General features: G+C 29.5%; 1 protein-coding gene across 10 annotated transcripts in view; it reads right to left on the reverse strand.

The window, feature by feature from the left end:
- LOC140044796 (kinesin-like protein KIF1A) overlaps window positions 1-22619 on the reverse strand; it is a 62325-nt gene that overhangs the window by 29396 nt on the left and 10310 nt on the right. For 9 of the 10 annotated variants that reach the window (XM_072089467.1, XM_072089463.1, XM_072089466.1 and 6 more), the window contains exons 3-17: window positions 19982-20070; window positions 12756-12835; window positions 11516-11615; window positions 10937-11187; window positions 10121-10310; window positions 9147-9212; window positions 6599-6622; window positions 4433-4590; window positions 3812-4028; window positions 3062-3217; window positions 2887-2966; window positions 2599-2777; window positions 2308-2494; window positions 2043-2115; window positions 1720-1831 (exon numbers count right to left, since the gene is read on the reverse strand). In XM_072089467.1, coding sequence (XP_071945568.1) covers window positions 1720-1831; window positions 2043-2115; window positions 2308-2494; window positions 2599-2777; window positions 2887-2966; window positions 3062-3217; window positions 3812-4028; window positions 4433-4590; window positions 6599-6622; window positions 9147-9212; window positions 10121-10310; window positions 10937-11187; window positions 11516-11615; window positions 12756-12835; window positions 19982-20070 — 1962 coding nt within the window. The remainder of the gene's footprint in view (window positions 1-1719; window positions 1832-2042; window positions 2116-2307; window positions 2495-2598; window positions 2778-2886; window positions 2967-3061; window positions 3218-3811; window positions 4029-4432; window positions 4591-6598; window positions 6623-9146; window positions 9213-10120; window positions 10311-10936; window positions 11188-11515; window positions 11616-12755; window positions 12836-19981; window positions 20071-22619) is intronic. The other variant, XM_072089464.1, reaches the window with a different exon arrangement.

Here is a 22619-nt window from a genome sequence, read left to right on the forward strand (position 1 = left end):
CATATGTTGTATCCTGAAACTGAGTTTTTAAATTAAATTTAAAAGAATCAAGAGTGGGTAAATGTTTGCCACAGAATGCAATTCCAAAGATAGGATTCAACAACAAAAAATTGTGAGTGAGTCTAGCTAAAGTCTTACAGAACTGAGAGCGATGATTTGTCAAAAGGAATGAAAGTGACGGAATAATAATCTTTAAAGAATTTTATAATGAAAAGCAAATGTGTAACAATGCTATGACAGTTACAAATCAACAATTTTTTTTCAAATTAGAAAATACTAATTTGAAAATGATGGAATGAGATGATTCTGAAGGAATTAGAAATATAAAACACAGAATAAATTTTAAGTTTACAGAATTTAGAAAAAATAATCTTGAGGAATTGTCAATTGAGAAACAAATTGACAAAAAAATGGATATAATCTGAAAAAATGTTTAGCAGAAAATATAAAAATATGATTGAAATATTAAAAGTCCATAATGTTGGGATAAAATTAATTTACAGTATCTATACAAGCTTTGATGTGTGTGATATATATAATATATATCTAATAGTGGTATATATAATATATATCTAATATAAAAATATTAACTGATTATAAATATATAATTAAGTCCAATAATTATGATAACTTTTGATTTTAATTTTAGTATTTAAAAATATTTACAGGAAATCATAAAGTAATAAAATGTGTATTATTTTTATGTCAAAATCTGAACATTTGTTTATGGCATACAGATTGAGGTTAAATCGTGATTAAAAGGTGGGAAATGGTTCCATTAAATTAAAACTATATTTATGTTTTCATTCTCCATTCCTCTTTCTTCATTCTTCTGTTTTAAGCTATTGTCAATTATTTTCTACATGGACTATTGGACATTAGACATATATTGGTAGATTTCTTTTAAAAGCTGCTGCATTTATGCATACATTAAACACCACCAGTGTCCGTAAAGGTTAATCCAGAGTTGGAATATTTCAGATCAATATATAAAAAAAATTATATCTACATTTCTTTAAAAGCACATTTCCTAATTATTTACACATGAATTGATAATTTTCCTGAACAAATGTTTGAAGCAGATTTATAAAAATGACTGGATCATAACCAATAGCAACACTTTATATTCATAAATATCAGGTATTACAGACATATAATTTCATACTTGATTATTCATTTGACATACTGGAATTTTATATTTTCCATTTAAAAATGATTTGGTGAGATTGATATTACTTATATATACATAGTATAAATATATTCATAATTTATGGAGTAATAGCAACTGTAGTCTTATTCGATTTATTGGATTTGGATTTGAACCTGTGAATCACTCAACCACTAGACCACATAGGATCTTGATGTAGTATAAATATATGATGCATAGAAATATAAAATATTATTGCAATGGAGTTTACAATTTAACATTGCATTTAAATACACTGATAAAGTGAACATCAAAAAGTATTTCACAATACAACGTGTAAGAAGATATTTTAAAGCACTTTAAATTACTATGACAACATACTATAATATGTTGCCTTGGATACAATGATGTCATCAATAGGTCACTGGAGGAACTGAATACAAACGATCACCTGAGTTCAGCAATGGCAATAAAGTAACTACTTATGAGAAACAAAATGGCAAGGATGTAAACAGAGAAATTATAAAGATACCAGAAAACCATGGCAGCAAAGACTATCGTTAACAACTTACTTTCAAGTTTATCATCGCCCTCTGTGGTCATATCTGCTGGGGGAGACGATGCGGTTAACATGGTGTGTGTGTCCATCTGTTTCTGAAGTGCTTGTAGTTTACTTTCATAATCCTAAAGATTTTAATTTAAAATACTTTTAATTACAGTGCAAATGCTTTCTGAAACAGTTATGGTTTAACCAAAAATACAGACTGTATTGGAAAAGCTATCCGGGACATAAAATCCAAGTGTAATGTTTGGAAGATTCCATCTAACAATAGTTCATTAAAAAGATTTGTATTAAAAAGGAAAGAAGGTGGGGGTAAATCTTAGTGGATCTTACCAGTCGTTGCTGTTCCAATAATTGGTCTGCCTCCTCCTTTTCTTTCTTCATCTGTGCTTCCAGTGCTAATAACCTACATAATGTGTACACATATAACATATTATACAGTTTAATAGTAATGATTTTGGTATCAAACAAACCCTTCTTAAGTGTTCTCCCAGTGTCACAAGATTCTTTTAAAACCCATGGTTTAGAAGGCAAGCATCAAACCCACCAAACTACAACTTTAAAAACAATCTATAAAAATAATTTTAAAAACTTTTACCTTTGTTCCATCTCTTCCTTCATGTTGATTCCTTCCTTCAGTAGAAGCTCATTCTGTGCAAAGAACCAGTCAACTGGTTCTTTAGAAGGTGATTCTATCGTTGGTGACTTCAAGCATTTTTGTTGACGAACCTGCTTTGGGTGGTTAAATCGGAACACATGGAATTTCCCAAGAATCACTCGGTAACCTATACAGAAAATTTAAAGTTTAGGTTTTTTATTTTTATTTAAAGCAGAAGTTAAATTATCAGTCATATTTAGGCAGTGCTAACTACCATGGCCCAGGACTCACCAGAATACAGTTCTACAGGTTCCTCAACCAACTTGCCATTAACATAACAGAGACATTCTGGAGAGATAGGCATGATCAAAACAGAGTCATCCGTGTTGTCAAAGAGGCAGTGCTGCTGCTGGATACTTGTGCCACTTAACTGGATGTCTTGTGGGACTTTGGCAGATGATAGTCCAACTCTGTCAAAGAAGTAATTAAAAAATAAATTAAAGTAAAATGCACAATATCATCTCTTGGACCTATATCAATATTATTGAGGGTTCTGAAAATAACACAATATTTTCATACCTGGTTGTTCCATTCTTAATATAATACAGTAAACATTCTGACATCAAAGCATCCTCATTCAAATTAACTAGATGTGGAGTCTGTAAAAAAAAGAAATGAATCATTTGAAATACAAATAATAAAGTCTACTTTGAGTAGGTTAATAATTAACATGAACAAGTCTAATGTAACTTACATTTTTTGGTGAAAAGACGCCAACAGTGTTGCCATCTTCTCGGATTGCCACGCCCATCTCTGCTAACATTTCTTCTCGTTGTTGTCTTATTGCATCCGTTTTCTGTAATTTTTGTTCCCATGTTTCATTTAACTCTGCTATTAACTTTTCATTAGCCTATAAGTAATAATAAAAAATATCTTAAAATTTGTTAATGTGTCATGATTAAAGATCGAAACATATTAATTTGACAAACTTAAGAGGATGCTTCCTGTGCGATGAATGAGGGACATTATAGGCCACCACCACCATCCCATAATCAGGAGAAACCCACACTAAGAGGACACTACCCCTTTAATTGCCTAACTAAACTCCAAAAGCCCATGGGGTTTAAAAGAAGTCCCTTTTTAAACAAGAGACCAGCACTGACATTGATAGGCTTAACTAATTATGACCAATTTTTGGTCAATTCTATGTACTTAAGGTTGCAAATTATATTTATACACTAGGTAGGCCTAAATCTATATTTTCTTGTTGCTTATGCTAGCTGCAAATGACCCTATTTGTCCAAAAATTCTGGCTACACACTTGCTCTGGAGATAAACTGAGTGTGAAGCACGTCCAGCATACAAAATGTTGAAGCCCTTATGTGTTTTGAACGCTAGATTTTCTAGGAAATGTGAAAGGGATATTCTGGTAGTGTTTTTTTGTTAACGTCGCTACTAAAAAACAAAACAAAAACATTAATATTCGGGGGGAAAAAAGATATACCTTTAACTGTTCCACAGCCTCTTGCTCCATTTGAGTTGACATTTTTCTTCCACCCAAGTTTGAATTTGAAACATTTAAATTATCAATAAATATACCCTCTGCCTTTAGTAGATCACGTAACCTGTTCACCTCTTCCTTGAGGTCACGTATAAGCTTGGCGTTGGGATCTTCATTAATAACAGCCTTGCACATAATGCTCTTGGCACGATCGGCATACCTATAACAGATACATTTTGTCACATTACAAATATACTGGAAGAAGGTTTAAGCAAAATAATCATTTTAACTTATACCATAATGATGTGCTTAACAATCATATAGGCCACAAAATTAAGAAAAACTATATAAAAACTGGGCAATCAAATATAAACTAAATTTGACCATATTTTGTCAGATAGGATATACCTCAGTTGGAAAGCTTATAAAGTATTTATAAAAACCAATAAAAAAAAAATCTTTTTATCTGCCTCCTTCAATATAAATGCATAGATCTTGCTCGTTTCTACAACAACTGCATAGATATACCGTACACACACTGTAGTAGTAATTTCAGCATAGCCCACTAATAACAATAAATATTCATGCTGAGAATAAAATCTAATTTCAAAATGCTAGGCCTACCTGAGTGTGCTAAGCGTCTCATCATAGTTTATATCTGCTGGGCTAAGAGCTGCTACCATAGCAGTCTTTGAATTTCCTCCTAGATTCTCTTTCAACAGCCATGTTAGAACTGAGTCACGGTATGGTATAAAATCAGTCCTCTTTTTCTTTTTACTTGACTGTGCAAAAAATAAATGATAGAATTAGACATAGTAAAATTATTACAAATTTCTTGAAGAATCCTGAAACATACTGTTGTATAAAACACTATCCTTTAGACAAAACATGCACAGAAATTCAGAAAAACCTAAATCCATAAAAATATTTTCTTCTTTTTTTAAAAATCAAAACCTGGGATTACAAAACAGAATTGGAAATGTGTTAAAGAATACAAGATTTTAAACAAAAATAATACTCTTAATGTTTCAATTTAATTAATTGTACACAATCTGTTAAATTCTGTTATATATCTATATATATATAATTATATATGTTATGTGAGAATTCTGAAACATATGGATAAAGCTCTGTCTACACTATCAAACTTTGTATGTGACAAAAAAATGATGTGCCCTGTCTAGACTTCCATACTTTATGTAACAAACAAATTTGATGTGTTCATATATGGACATGATGATGTCATATCACTACCATATTTGGGCATATCACTACCATATTTGGGCATATCACTACCATATTTAGGCACATCACATTAGTTTGATAGTGTAGACAGAGCTTAAGGAATACCAAACTTAAAATGAATTGTAGTTGTGTCACAGATACAATTGTAGAACCTTTAATTTTTGGGAAAAATCCGGGATTCTTAGTAGGGGGAGGGGGGGGGGGGTATAGCTCCTAATAGGGGTTGTTTAATAGTGTTTCTCATTTTATTTATTTGTTTTTCTTTTTCCTTGTTTAAATCTAATCCTTGTTTAGGCATGTCTGTCACAAGCTTTTTGCTTTTTTGAACATGCCTTCTTCAATCATATTACCTTTCTTTACACCATTTTGTATACTGTTTTATTTTGAAGAAAATAAATGTTACTTTGAATTGAATTGAATTGAATTAGTTTTATAGGAAAGTGTCCTCTGAATAGGGATGTCCCAAAAGAGAAGTTCTACTTTAATTGTAATATATACAACATATGATATATTAAAAAAAATCATACACAAGAACCACATAAAATATACAATGTACAAATGAATAAATATTTTCCATACATTACAAATTAATTCTATCTAAATACCGCTAGTGTTTAACATACAAAACTTAGTCTGTATCAACAGCATTATTAGCTCAATACATGCAAGCCTGATGCTAATTACAGATTCATTAGCATTGAATACACTGGGGATGTACAACTAATTGAGCGCTATGTTAAATAGCTGAGATAAGGTTCAATATTGACTGTACAATCACTGTTGTTTGGCATTGTGCAATAATCCAACAGGTATGAATAATTGTCATAAAGGTGAAAACAAAATGGTGCTTTTAGAATACGAGTAAAGAAGATGAAAGTACCTATACTCTACTGTAGGTTATAGTGATTATTTGAGTGATTAAAATGCATGCAAAAACATGTGAAACTGTGATTAATTGAGAAGAACATGAAAATGAATTACATGTTTAAATTTAATAAATTATCTGAAATCATGATGAAGGATTTATTTTACTTATCAATGCTGAAACAAAGGATGCTAATAATATTAATAATTAAAATATTAACTATGAGAAAATTAATTCATTCAAAAACCATCAGTCCTTCAAAACTGTTTTACCTTCTCAAAATATACATTTTCAATAAAATGGTATTGTAACAGAAACATACCAAACATTAAACAATAATTGAATATAAAATGAAGATGTTGAAAACATAGAATGAAAATGGATGGGGATGATATAAGTTAAAACGACATTATGAATACAATTATTATATTGATGAATATAAAAACAATAAGATACGAATTACAATTTTTTTAAATATGAACATGTCCATCAACAAAAATTAGTATGGTCACAAAATTCCTTCAGAAATAACATACTATAAACGTGCAGTTGTAGCCTAATTAAGAGTATAAAACAAAATCTGGGATATACATAACACAGCAAAATATTAAGTATATTTTTATAGGAAATATCTCAGGGATCTACAACATAATACTAGGGGATAGTATCTTTCAACTTACTAGATTTTTCCATTCACTTTGAGACTAGATGAACATTTAGAAACAGAAGAAAAAAAATGGTAGATTGAAAAATAAATAAAAGTGTAGAAACATGTCACAATTTAAGGCAGTCTGCCTATTTATTAAATGTCTATCGTTATTTTAACTTGTGTAAAAAAAGTGTAGAATTTTATTTTAAAATTAAAAAGACAACAGTGGTGTTGGTAGTCTATTGTCATTTATCAAGGTAAAGCTAGGCACGAAATAGACTGTATTTATTTATTTTTCCCAACCAACAGTAAACCTAAGATTCACCAATTATTCTCTAATTTCGAAAACGAATAGTTTAATAAAATATTTCATTTTCATATTATATTATTCGACCATGTATTTTCAGCTTTACCAATCCTAAATATCATAGAGAAGATAACAAAAAAATGTAATACTTTTGTACATTCTTTTTATTCATCAAACTAATAATGGTGATTTTATACAGTAGTTGAATGTGATTAGCAAATGAGTCATTTATAATATATATTAAAATAAAGAAAATAATAAGAAGGCTTTTAGTATATTTCATTATTGCAAGAATGATGAGAATGAATCATCCTTCAATATAATATATGATAATATCAAATTATCATACTGATGTTATGAAGATTGATGATTCCTTTTTGACTATGATCAATTTGATTTGAAAAAAAAATTAGCAACAATAAGTGTTTTAAAATGTTTGAGAAAAAAAATGGTTGTGAAAATTGAAAAACAATTTGAATTGTAATGTAAAGTAAAGAATATTCTAAATACTTTAAATATGCAGGTAGTGAATTGAATAAGCCAACCTTTGCCAAACAAGACCATTAATTTTGTTTTATTTCTAAACTATTTTAGAACTCTGTTTTTCTACTAAATATAGCACCCATAAAAGCAATAAATTGGATTTTTTTAATGATGCTGTTGCTTATAGGTTTTAAAACAAATGTTTACACCTGTTCTGGTGTTTTTTAGTTAATTTATTTATGTGTGATAATTAAATGCTCATGTCAATATTAAAAATCAATGAAAAATGCCTACAGGTATAACATAATAAAAATAAATAAGAATTGATTGATAATAATATTGCATAATGATTCATTATACAGTGGAACCCTGCTTTGGGACACCCCATGTTGGAAGGTGTCACCTTAATAGGGGCTATACTGTAAATTGGTTTGATTATAATTATGAATTGGGAATAAGATAAATAATGAAAATAATGATATTGCTTAAAATAATAATTATTAATAAATAGAACGAATACACAATGTTTTTCAGAATCTGGCATTATTTGTAAAAGAATTTAACATTTTATTCACAGCTCAAAACTTCACATTAATTTTCTGCCTACATACACATCTTGCTCATTAGCATAATCTGAAAGGTTATCTGTGACAGATTAGATTATAAAAAACACAAATGATGCAGTCCGCACCGGTGGCGTCAATGATTTGATTACACCGTTAACCATTGTTTACAATGAACCAATCAAGCTACATCTAAACAACTTAGATGTCAGTTTGTGATGTCATCATCCATTTAGGCAACATCATCAAATTGTTATTACCTCGTCTACGGAAAGCAATTAGAAGAGCTGCAATCAATGTTGCCTAATTGTAAATTAATCAATATCTCAGCGGCGTAAGTGTTGAATAACATATCAAGCAGCAGGATGTACTACCGGACAGTAGGAAACAAGATGGACTGTCCAGGATAATATACAAGAGTTGTATTCAGAAAATGAAATCAAACACTGTATATTACAAAACAGTTATAAAAGTATTAATCATAATTGTTGTTAATACAAGGTTTACGAATATTTGTTAAAATGTTTAAAATCCTATCTTTATACTATCACACGTTTGTACATTCCTTTTTCTCATGTTAATGTTGGAAAAATGTAGAATTTCTTGCCTTTAGAAGTGTACATAATTTTCATTTGTAACTGTACCAACATTGTCTATTGGACTTTCCACTGTAGTTTTCTAACCAATTTTTATTTTCAAATACAATAATGTCTAAAATATCAAGTGAATAATTTTGTCACTGAAATTTTATTTAGATCTTTTGAATATTTGATTAATCTTTCTTTCTAAAACATAACTTTATAAACTATTGATTGACAGTTATTCAAAAAAACAATTCTTAGTGTGTGGTAGAAAAAAAAAGTTGTTTAAATATTATAGACACATCAATCACTTTGACTGAATCAATGAAATTTACTCAAATGTAGTACGTACTATTTATATATTTTGCTAAAAATTTAAAAGTCTAATTTGTTTAGTTATCACACAGTCAATTATTGTCATTTTTTCATGTAATCCTTTAAACATGTTTTTTATCACTTACATATTTACAAAAATAAACAATTCAATGTAATATTTGTTGTTAGCAAAATGCTTGCTTTTTTTTTAAACTTGTAAACAATGTAAACATTTATTTTAAAATGCAGTTAAAAGCACTGAATTATTCAAAATGTGAAAAATATAATTATAAATTTAAAGGTAAAATGTGAGTTTTTTTGTACACTTACCACTTCTGCCAATGCTGATATAACTTTTCCAAGAGTTGTTAGTGACTTGTTGATATTTGCCCCTTCCTAAAAAAAACACATAACATCATATTATTATTTTAGATGTTTCAAGTAATTATATAATATATTTTTTCATCTCATAGATTACTATGGGCCCACGGCAGCCACATATACAAATATCCCATAAAAAAACTATTCCCTGCATTTTGACATGGCATGTGATCTTTAGCGTGCAGAACCAATGACCTAATATCCCCTCTGAAAGATGAGGCAACTCAGAGTACAGTATCTTGCTGATGGCTACAGACACAATGGTGCTGCCAATTCTTGCAAATGAGTTAAAAACATTTGCTGCGTAGAATAATCTAGCCTTTGCTGCAAAACTATTAATAAATATTTCATCCATGTTCCAATTATGCTCCTGGTGGTACAGAGAATTCATACTAATAGCCTGAAGAACCAAGAGGCAATTCTCACCAATAAATGTATGCAATCTTAATGATTTTCAAACCTTTTTTTTTAAAAACCTGTTTGATGTCAAAGGCTACTCTATAGTATGGAGTTTATAATTCTCATGTGCAGCATATGTTTGTTCATTGATAGTGGGATGTGTGAAAAATGCATTAGATTGATAATAATCATAAAATCATATTAAATTCATAGACATATTCAATATAAATAAAATGTAAATTGTAATAAAGTAATGATTAACAGCAATGAGGGGAGAGAAACAAAAAATAGGAGGATATTGGAAAAGACTTGTGCAGGGGACTTGAAGATGTTGAATATCCTGTACAGTATTATAATTAGTCTCATTGTAGCCTCAACATTTTCAGCTTAAAACATGATGGTGCCAGACTGGTAATTTTTTACAACCTCTTTTTTAATTACCCACAGATGCTTAGATTCCTTCTTAATAAACATAAGATCATTGCTCAGTTTGCTGGTGAGTTTAATTTAAAAACATGACTGACCTTTAACCTAGTACCCTTTGCTCCTGTTGCGTCTGCTCTTTCACTGCCTGCCAAATCAACAAGACTGATCTTGCTGACTTTTTCTGTGGTGAGGTCCGTCTGTCTGTCATACCTCTTTTGCGTAAAAATGATTGTGAATACTGCGTGCGACCGGCTACTTGTCTCGTTCATGTTTGTTGAAGCAACAGTTCTATGAATAAAGACAGGAGTAATCGTTTATGTTAGATTTCCACAGAATTAAAAAGCTTCATAATTATTTCTGTTGTTAGGTAACTTCTGAAGAAAGTTTATAAAGGTCATGGGGTTTGACTATGTCCTAAAGTCCTAATATTTAAGTTTAGATTACAACATGTACATTAATGTTGAGGTGGTGTTGAAGGTGATGTCGTGCCATTATTTCAATGTCATATCATATAAGATGTTTAAAAAATTCTACACTAAAAATAAGTGTGATGTGCCCAAATATGGTAGTGGTATGATGTCATCGTTTCCATATTTGGGCTTATCACATTTGATAAAGTTTGATACAAAACTTCAGAAATGCTTGTTGTACCCAATACACGATTAATGAATGAGAGAAAAACATCTCCATTAACTGCATGCTCCATAGCTAAAATCATCTTGTCTTTGCTGTAAACTTTATTCATACTTAAATTAAGCCTACAAATCTTTTTATTCGTTTGTTTTGTCAACAGCACTATAATTTTGTTCTGTTGTTTTCAGTGCATCAAGAAAAAATAATAAAATGAAGTTGTTTTCCAAACAGCTTAATCTCTTTTTTTGATACGACAAATAAAAATAAATATTGTTTTATACCTGGCTTTGTTTCCTTCATTCATCAGATCTGATATATCGTTGTACGACATAACGGCCAACTTTGATAAATCCTCCACATAAGGCCCGAGCAGCGGATGCTCACGTACACGCAAGTTCTTGTTATTCTTAGGGTTTAAGAGGTCACGCACACGTTCGCAGTAGATTTCCATGTAACTGACCTCCACAGAATAGGTAGTAGTTGAATTGTTGTTGGTATTGTCACTTATTCGATTAAATAAGTCTTCGCACAACTGAAAGGAATATAATTATAATATTTAATATAAGATTTTGATGGTGGAGTAACATGATTTGGATGTGTTGACTGTGTTTGTAATGTACAACATGTCGGAAAGTGAATTATCTGCCAATTCATCGTTTCAATCAACTAATACAACTTTTAATGCTACTAATTATTTTGTGATACATAATATTATCTCATTTTAAGAAGAATTTTAAAAAAAATAGATGACATTCATGACAATATAAATGAGACAATTGGAAAAAAACCTTTGATATTTTGCTTGTAGATATTAAAATATTCATATAATTTCGGTCACAAAAATTTATAAAAATTCTTACCATTGGAATTATACCCTCTTGTGTTGGTTCTTGCTTTCCCATCATGGTATAAGACTTGCCCGAACCAGTCTGTCCATATGCAAATATGCATACATTATATCTATTAAAAAAAAACAAAAAGCATACAATAAATTAAAAATAATAATGGAATAAATATGTGTAAATGCATGTACTGATATATTTCACCAGTACTGTACATTCAAATCACAGTATGTGTTAAATGATCTATTATATTATGTAACACTGGTATAGCACACTTAGTATATTTGCATAAATACCAGGTGTTTCTGGCATATTAAAATTACAGTTATTTTTAAATTTGCATAAATACCAGGTGATGGTGGCATATTAAAATTACAGTTATTTTTATACAGTATCTGCATAAATAGCAGGTGATGCTGGCATATAACAGGTATTTTTTGTTGAAACAGTTAGCTAATGTGATCTGACAAACCAGTAAATACAAATGAGTTAATGCTTCACTACACTGTATTACAGAAAGTTGACAGAATTAACGATAATCATCGTACAATTATTAATCGCAATTTTCTAGCTCCGCAGCCACATGTACTCAAATTACCGACACGTCTCTTTAAAAAACAAAGCTAAATACATACCACAACATAAGACAAAGCGAAGAAACTCAAGACAACATGTAATTATATATCCAACCATAAGGCTTTTAAAATCTTTAAAGTATTGCCCAATAAAGCCACAAGATTTATAGGAATTGTTTATATTCAAAATTCTGTAATTGCATGTGGCAAAATTGATCTGTATATCTTAAATTAACTTTTAAATTGAATGGGAATTCATCTTCAAAAATATGTCACTAAATTTGATTAATGAATGCAGTTTAAACGGAAAAGAAAATATGAAATAATATATTATGAGATTATTTGTTTATGTAACTGCAAAATATGATAAACTATAAATAAACACCCAAACAATAAAACAAGCCATTATATACAGTACAATAGGTAGGTTTCATATGACAAAAAATAATACACTTAATTGTCATATACTAGCACTCTTATTACATATGCTGTTTTCCAGTACAGTATATTCCCTGTAGAGAAACATGCCTAGACTGCAGTGACATAGCCTTTAGGCATTCAATATTGTCAGAATCTGGTCTCTCCTCCTGTCTACTGACAATCCTAGATATTCCTAGAAAATAAATACAATATGAATGCAATAATAAATAAATGTAATTAAAAGATTAAGTACAGTACATTACCCTTCAAATGCGTGTTCCAACATTTCCTTTCCAATGTCATCGTATACTTTGCGTTGGGATGCATAATTAGGATCTGAGGGCTAAAAAAAGGAAAGGATTTCCATTATTTTGTATATCTTATTCAATTCATTTCAATTTATTATATTATTTGCATAATTACAAAGAAAATGGTGTTGCTCTTACACTACATCAATACAAAAAAACAAGAGTACAAAAGCCATGACATCATTCGGTGCTCTAATGGCAATGGCAGGTAAAGTATAGCTGCATACTAAGAATACTACTACTAAGAATCTCAAAACCAGTGCATGGGAAGGGTGGATTCTTGTATTATTGAAATTATTTTCTTATGTATCCTCTTATAAAGAATGGATTCGATAAATATTTGCAATTAAATATCAAATAGTCTATCCACCTTAAACCCCACCTATAACTTTCATTTTATGAAATAATCTTTGTGACTATTTCGGTCCTTCTGTATGATGCTACAAATCTCATTTTATAGATTTTAAATAGCTTCTTTTTCTATCTATCAGATGAATTTTTTATTAAAAAATATATATATGTTGATAAAAATTATAAGTTCAAGCAGAGATATTTCTTTTCAATATTGTAAGTTAAACATAATACAGCAGTAAGCAAAAAACTGCTTTCAGGCAGCTGATAATGTGGGAGGATTTGAATAAACTGTTAAGCTAATGAACCTACAGGAAGTATGTCACAGCATATGTAAACGGTATTCACTATAAAATATTGTCATGAACATGGATTGGCTGTTTTAGTCACATAATAAAATATATAATTTAATGTTTTAATCAGCGAAGAATGAATTAATTAACAATAGGTCTAACTAAAATTACATTTCTAAATTACTTTTCTTTTTTTTCTTTTCTTTTATTTAATTTTTCACACTTCAATTTTACAAATACAACAAATTTAGTAAGCAGGTATCAGAAATAATCATACTAAACCATAATGAGTTGTTTTACAAATGAAAATAGAATATGATGCAGTGGTTATTTTTCGTCTACATACAATTTTTATTCATATATGTAGTTATATTTTCAAGTTTGTAGTTGTGTTTTCAAATGTTATCTAGAATATCTTAAATAGATCCAATTCAGTTTTGTTCAGCCATGTCTTTAATTTTTAATTTTTTTTTGTTAATTTTAATAAACAAGAATAAATGCAATCAAACCTAATTGTTAATCTTTAATTCAAAAATATTCGTCATTTTCTATTTATGAATATTTAAAATTGAAGTAGATCCCTGGGCTTTGAAAACCTTTAAACTGACAACCAAATGAGTACATACTAATAAATGTAAATGTGTGCGAAGTGTTGTATTGATCTAAACCTCCTTGCTGAATAATTTAAGCATAAGCGTATTATCACCAATAGCTTATGCTTAAATACTAATTACAAAATAATTATTTTATCTTCTAATATATAAAATAATAGAAGAAGAGTATAGAAGACTGAAATGAATTTATTGACAAGAATATAATTTCTATTATTCTAAACACTTACATGTTAAATATTACATAATTTGTAAATAGCTTGGTTTCTATACAACATTTGTAAGTATCGCATAAAGAAATTAATAAATACAAAGGGGGAGGGGGACAGAAAGTATTGTAGTGTTTTTAATACATATTTTCCAAATTTATATATTATAATAATTTAAAAAAAAATGAAAATTAGAATAAATAAACTACATTTTTTTTCATAATGCTTAATTGTTTGTGAAAACATGCATTAGCTAAAGTGATAATAATTGTATCTCCTAAATCAATGAATTATTATTAATTTGATGACTTTGAATTAAAAAGGTATTTTTTAAATTTAAAAACACATACATTTTATAATTTTATACAGTTTAGTACCAGTAGCAGTTGAGAAAATATTGAACAGCGCTTGTTCCGCCTGACTGCTTATCGGAGAAAAATAGTGACATTATTAAATGGTTATGTTTATAATAAACAATAGACATCTTAAATCCCTTTAATCCTTGGTGGATATGGTAATTCCATTTTTATCATGTGATATATAAATCATAATATTAAACAGTACTATGTCTGTGATATGTCTAGTATGATTGCAAAATAATCTTTAGAAATATAAACTGAATATGCAATCGCCTTTCATTTTAAATGGTACTACAAATTGTATGTTAACATCATTATTATTAAAAGAAAATCTTAATATCTTTGATAAAAAGACGGTACAAAGCAATCAGACTGGCATGTGAGAAGGCATGTCTGTTTCCTCCATTGCGATGGGGGCAAGTTGTTGGTCCCATCATTGAAGTATCATACCTCTTGTTTACTTTACTTAGGGTGGACAGGGGCCAGCTGCCAACCCCTAAGGCCCCTCTCCCTACCCCTGGATCTGTCTATGAGGTACCAGAAATGTTCATATACAGTATATAGGCCTACCATGTTTTTTTTAGTAGTCACTCTGCTAATATAATTGGTTCTGTACAGGCTCATACAGTATAAGTAATATAAATGTAAATGTAAAGTGTTTTATTGATTCTACCGCTTGGTGTTTAATTCCGGCTTTACATTAAGTACAATTCCCAACACAACTTAGACTATGTCAATACGAATTATCGATAATGTAATTTGTACAATTAGAATAGTTTGGTCATATAGTACAAAAATTATAATATTTGTAACTTGATTATTTGTAAGATCATTAATTATATATTTACAGTACTAGGATATAATTATGTACAATATAATATTTGTATAGTATTTAATTAATTATTTTCATTTTTGGCTTTTATGAATAATAGTAATTTATTACTATATATATTTAAATTAAATTGAATTTTTTCTTCCCTCTAAGAATATTATTTTATTTACAAGCTACATTTGTGAATCCCACATGATAACATGCGTAGTCTACCTTACTTTCAATGTTGATGTTGACCTATAAATTAATATTGTGTGCATTTTTCCTTTTTTTCTCTAGAATATCATTTTTTAACATTTATAGGCAGCCACAGAATTGTGGTTTGTTATTTCAGCAAGCCACTGCCATTACAGTTTGGCTTATATTAGTTACAATATTAAAATTTATGACAATTTTTTTCTTCTAGGAATATGATATTATTTATAAGTAGCTACAGCATATTATAGTGTTATTGGACAGATAAAAACTGAATGCACCATACATCAACAGAAATGAAAGACTATGAGCAAGAGATCAAAGATAACATGCCAGGAAGATCCTTTTAATTATAGTTTGCCATTAGGTCAATGGACAATTAACTTGACCACTTTAATAGCCATGCATATGTTCATCTATTATACTGACCACCATGCTACCAAGTGGTCAATTTCTAATCTAGTAATTTGTCTGAATTTTCTGAACATGATACTTAATTTCTCAACATGCATAATCAATTCAAAATCTGATTATATGGGCAAAAATTAATCTTGACAGAGATTGTTAAGTAAAGTAACGTTCATGCACTATTGTAATGGATGTATGATTTTTTTTATAATTATAATATTAGGTGAAAAGAGATTAAATAAAAAAAATATTTTGTTTACATTTCCGATGATAAATAAAGGTGTACGTTAATATTGCTCACTTTTTGTTTTTTTTAAATTTTTATTCTTACTTTAAACATAATCCTTAAATAATTAATTACTTTCTGTTGTGATTTTCACTTACAACAGAAGTCACATGGTGTCATGGGGTCAAATGGTTTGAAAAATACAAAAATAAATGTGATTTTACAATGGATAATTAATAGTAATGAGAAATTTAAAGTCTGCAATATATTCCAATTGCAAATTTCCTCTAATTAGGATTTTAGTATTTATAAATCATTATAACTAATTTTTAACATTTTTTTTTTAAGGTTAATTTTTAATTTTAAGTGATTTATTAGAAGTTGTATTAATATTCAACTTTAAGAAATGATATATTGTGATTAGCATTAAATAACGATAATAAATTGGCAAGTAAAATTAGATGATTGAATAGGATAAATCAATAAACCTTGGTTTTGTAGCTTGTTAAAATATGTGAATGCAACATAAATATTATATATAATGATATGGTAAATTATTGGAAACCAAATATAATGCATAAAGCCAGGTAGGCTTGCTTCATCAAGGCTTCTATGAATGGATGTACTGGTTGGGAGCAGAAAATCTAGTAGACCATACCCAGTACCGTTTTGATTACGATCAATCGGGATTTACCTCACGACGATAAATTATTGGAAATCAAATATAATGCATAAAACCTGAATAAAACAATTCTTAGTTTCATGTTTGTACAATTACGATACGAAAATTGCTAAAATAATAGAAAATACTTTATTGCAATTAATTCAGTACATATTCATGTTTTCTTTATTTCATGATTGGGCTTTACTTTACGAATTACTTATGTATTGCGAATGATCATTAAGGTCCATGTCATCTCTAAAAATCCTCGGAATATGCGTGAAGACAGTTATTATTATGTAATTTAAATGCAAACATTTTTCATTTATTTATACTACATGACCATTAAAAGAAAGCTATACTAAAATTTAATGAGAAAGGTTTGTCAAATTTTGCTTAGAAAAATTAATCAGAGCAGTGAAACTTCTCATGTGCACCAGGTACTGATTTGAAAATCTAGACTTTCAAGTTTCTGATTATGCTAGATTTCTGTCTATGCTGTTAGTATGTACGTGTCTTGTTGCATCTGATTATGAGCTAGACATACAACATATCAAAGCAGACAGAAGAACCAGTGACTTCATTCATTTTCCCAGGTATGCAGTATGATCACCACAATTTAATTTTAAATCTACATTAAATATTAACCACCATTTGAAATGTTTTTAAGTTTCGAAATTGTTTATATCTACCAAGCTATCTTCATTGTTTTCTACGGTTACTCTCTCCACCCTCTATTCACCAGCCTGTGCCTCTTTTGTTTTTATTTCTTTTATTCAAGTCCACTCAGGCAGCCCCTGTATTCTCAATTTATTTATTTATTTTGGTATAAAAAGAATCCATATAGGAAAATAGTGAAAGCTAGAAAATGCATACTTGATGTGTACAATTGAAAGGGTAAATAATGTACATATTCAAATAATACATTTATGATTGTCTATCCAACAACAATTAAACTAAAATAAACTTTGACTTATAAAATTATCATGTGAATATGATCATGATGGTAGACTAAACGTGATATGAACAGGCCTTCTTAATCACAGTACTTAAATATTTTAGAAGGATTCATATAGCACTGGAACACAATCACAGGATGTGAGCTAAAGATTAGTGTCGGTCAATCAATGTCAGAGAATTCTCCTTATCTTCATTGCAAGCCTAAGCCTTCTTCACACTGGACTTGAAAAACAGTAAATGTAATACCAATGTAATTCCATGGATATTTTAAGCATCGCTTCACACTTGGATTATTCATGTTGTTAGTTTTAACAGAAGACAGAAGATAGAATATCATTTTAAAATCCAAACTCTCCCAAAACCATCATGGTCCCTTGTCATATTTATACATTCAGGACAGTCTTTCCTGAAAACTACACATTTCAGTATATAAGTTGTATGTTCTAGATGTCACAAAAGTGAAAAAAAATATTTTGTAAGCTGGACTACAATATAATAATAGTCCACTGTAACTATGTAAACCATCAGATATCATAATCCATTTTTATTATTAAAAAGTCAAATTACGCTTGAATTATTGAATATTCTAAATTTGATTCCAAGATTTAAAAAATAATAGTAGCATACTCTTATCTAAACAATATCAGTAAATGCTAAGCCACCTCTTGTTATTTTACCATTTGAATATTTTCTGAAAATAATATTTATTGCAATAGAATTCACCCACACAAGAACAGAAATATAATCTTTCATTTTTTATACAAGACAGAAAAAGATTTTATGAAATAATTTCTTCGGTTTGTGATACTTTTACAAAGCTGCCCACAAAACTGAGATTTATTTTCATCATCACTACTATACAGATAGCTAATATTGCTACTGTGTTTGGGATTGTAGTAATGGATGCTGGCATATCAAATGTACGCTCTCTGACGTACATTGCTTTTCATGTCGTATCTATGCAAATATCGGTTTGAGCAAATAATTTCTTCATCTCTGTTCACAGTATGCTAATTACCGCAAGCTTTAGAGATGACTTGACGAATTGTGTTGGCTGAAAACACCTGAAGTAATAACAGTACGCTGCAATGCTTGTTGAATAAATAATAAATCATTGCTCATTTGAAACATTTGTGTATAATCTATAAGAATGTAAATTTAATGATGTATTATCTCAAAAAGCGACTAAATAATTGTAAAAATTAATTATTTTTCTTCACAAATTTAAGTGTGATATTGATATTATTCACAACATTTTACTACTGTGGTGTATTTCTTATGTAAAGATATGTTATGTTAATTTTTTTTTACCGTAATTATACTATTTTAAAAAAACATTTTTTTTCTATATATTTTTTTAATTAACTACTGCATCAGTGTAAAAATCAAGATTTTTGTTAATATAAAAGTCCAATATTTTTAATAGTTAATTAAACTTAGAACTGTGCTATGGAAACTTGAAGGAAGGAGCACTTTCAGTATTTGTTCAAAAAAGTATAAATAGTCAATGTTGATGGAAGGAACCCTTCCAATACTTACTGTACTGTGCGACCAGTATGAATAGTCAATGTTGATGGAAGGAACCCTTCCAATACTTACTGTACTGTGCGACCAGTATGAATAGTCAAAGTTGATGGAAGGAACCCTTCTAATACTTACTGTACTGTGCGACCAGTATGAATAGTCAATGTTGATGGAAGGAACCCTTCCAATACTTACTGTACTGTGCGACCAGTATGAATAGTCAATGTTGATGGAAGGAACCCTTCCAATACTTACTGTACTGTGCGACCAGTATGAATAGTCAATGTTGATGGAAGGAACCCTTCCAATACTTACTGTACTGTGCGACCAGTATGAATATTCAATGTTGATGGAAGGAACCCTTCCAATACTTACTGTACTGTGCGACCAGTATGAATAGTCAAAGTTGATGGAAGGAACCCTTCCAATACTTACTGTACTGTGCGACCAGTAATAGTCAATGTTGATGGAAGGAACCCTTCCAATACTTACTGTACTGTGCGACCAGTATGAATAGTCAAAGTTGATGGAAGGAACCCTTCCAATACTTACTGTACTGTGCGACCAGTATGAATAGTCAAAGTTGAAACTCTTTGGGGCTTCTTTTCCTTTTTCTGACCTCTCTTTTGGATTGGCAATAGCTTAAAGATAGAAAAAAAAATTAACTTGAAATCAAATGCTAATGCATTTATATAACAGTGGCTGTGTGAACTAGCACACTTCTCAAAAGATGTACAAAGTTCTTTAAAGTATACATGAGCATTCTATGTACACTGGACCTGTACGGTTTATAGTCCGTATTCGGGAAGACCACCACTTAAGTTTCGCCAGTATGTAAATTAAGAGTGACGTTGAAGGGACACATGAGCTTAGTGCTCAAGTCCTAATCTTCAAGGACAATTTAAGATAACATGCCTTGTCTTTTGAAACTTATAGGTGTGCTACAAATTGCACTCCTCAATACATTCAGGGATGCTGTAGGTGTGCTCTTTGTATTTTGGTGTGTAGAAGATTACCAAATTTAAGCGTGTTGTAAATCGCACTCCTCAAGGGAAGTTTAGGAGTGCATTAGGTGAGTGATCGCACTCGCTCGCCTTAAATAGCTTAAAACCTGAGGTAAGATATGTTCAAACACCAGAACCATAAGAATGGATTACGTTCCCACTGTCTTAACCACTCGGCACTCACTGCCAGATTATTATACACATTTGAGAAAATATATTCCATAATTAACACTACTAATTTAATGAGTATATTGAAATTTAATATAGATGGTTTAGTTTATTTCTGTTAAAGAGGAAGTGAAGGGGATAAACTTAACAGTTAACTATGGCAACATTATTACAAGACAAATTTTTCTATTTCAAACCAAAAGTAAATACATTGTTATTGAAATTTTACAAAATGATTCGTCACTTTTAGCAGAAAGTGATTTAATAGTGATGCATGTCAGAGAGTAAAGTTTAATAAATATTGCATTTATAATTTAATTTAATTCAAAATATAATTTAATAAGGAATAAAATTTGACTAAACCTCAGATATTACTTGCTTTATAGTTCAAACACAATTTAATCTACAGAATATCAAGCAAGCCTGCAATTTCAACTGATAATTGTTGTTGATAAGTCTCCAAAATCTATTTTCGTTTAGTCTATTAAAAGCCAATTGTGAATAAACAGTGTTATTTCACAGACTTCGCATTTATGATGGAAGATGGTCATTGGGTCTCCATAGCAACACTGAAGTCATCAAATAAATTCAAGGTCAAATGTTGCTCAAGACAAGATTACATTATTCATTCTTGGTGTGCAGGTGAAAATAAGACGCTTTATTTATTTAACATAACACGAAAACAATATTGTTATTATACACTTTACTCTTAAAGTATTAAATATTTTATAATAATTTATGATAAATATGCAGCTTGGCTATTTCATTTTGGAATTTAATATTATCAATCATGATGACACCTTGTGATTTGACCAATTCATTGAATATTAGCTTTATTATACATTCTATAATCAATGAAAATGTTTTTGTATACTGTACACATCATCAAATTTTTAAGCGTTGGACATTTAATATTTATATTTTAAAATAATATCTAAGTAATTTAATTTGGAAATAAAATATAAAAAACAATACAATTATGTTTTGTATGCACAGAAATTGAGCAAATATTTAAATGTTCATTATAAAAATATAATATGGACTAGATGGAAGATCCTTATGTGACATTGTGGATTGGTGCTAAGCAGGCTTGCATTAATGCCTAGGTTCTATTCTGGTATTTAGTATAATTTTAATATACTGTAGCTAGTACAGTAGGATGTAAACAAAGAAATCTCATCTTTACTGAGAGCCATTACCAACATACTGATATCATCTCTCAAGTACATGACAGGGCAGGCGCATTGACTTTCTCAGTGTGTAATGTTTGTTCGATATAATACGCTGTGGGGAAGAATGCTAAAGATGGAGCAGCATAAGTTTCAATAGGCTCGATATAACTTCATTTACACTGTACATGAACGCAAGGTATTCTGGTAATAATTCCCACAGACTAAAATAGTTCACATTACAATATTATATACACTGTATGACTTATATATTTTAAACTAAACAGGTACTGTACGAACAAAGCATCCATCATTAATACATAAATTGTAATTACCTATTTTATTTAAAAATATAAATTACAAAACGTAAATTACTTAAATATCTTAATACTTCTATTCAAATATTGATATGGTACTGTATACCAGATCTTTTTAATGGTCATCTCGATTACAGAGATTACATTTTTAGCACCTAAACTGTTCTAACAATCCCTTCCTTCTTTATTTAATATTCCATCAGAAAATAATGATACAGTAACTACTATACAGAAAAAAAAAAGACATTTTTTATCTACCACATGAATTTTTTATAATGAATCATAAATTTTTGAGAAAACATTACCAAAATCGATAACTTGATGTTTTAAATAAAATATGTAGTTTATTGCAATCTTTATATTGCAAAAACAATCTCAAGAGGCTTAATTTGTTCTTGAGATCTAAGAAGATAGGTGATTATGAATTGTAAAACATTGAACATTCTCAAGCAGAGTTAAAGTGAAAATGTTATGAAGGACGTTTGCGTAAACAAGTTTATAAAAAATGTTCAACAATTTTTTCCAAAGTTTT

Source organism: Antedon mediterranea, chromosome 3 (genome assembly GCF_964355755.1).
Source record: "Antedon mediterranea chromosome 3, ecAntMedi1.1, whole genome shotgun sequence".
NCBI lineage: Eukaryota > Metazoa > Echinodermata > Crinoidea > Comatulida > Antedonidae > Antedon > Antedon mediterranea.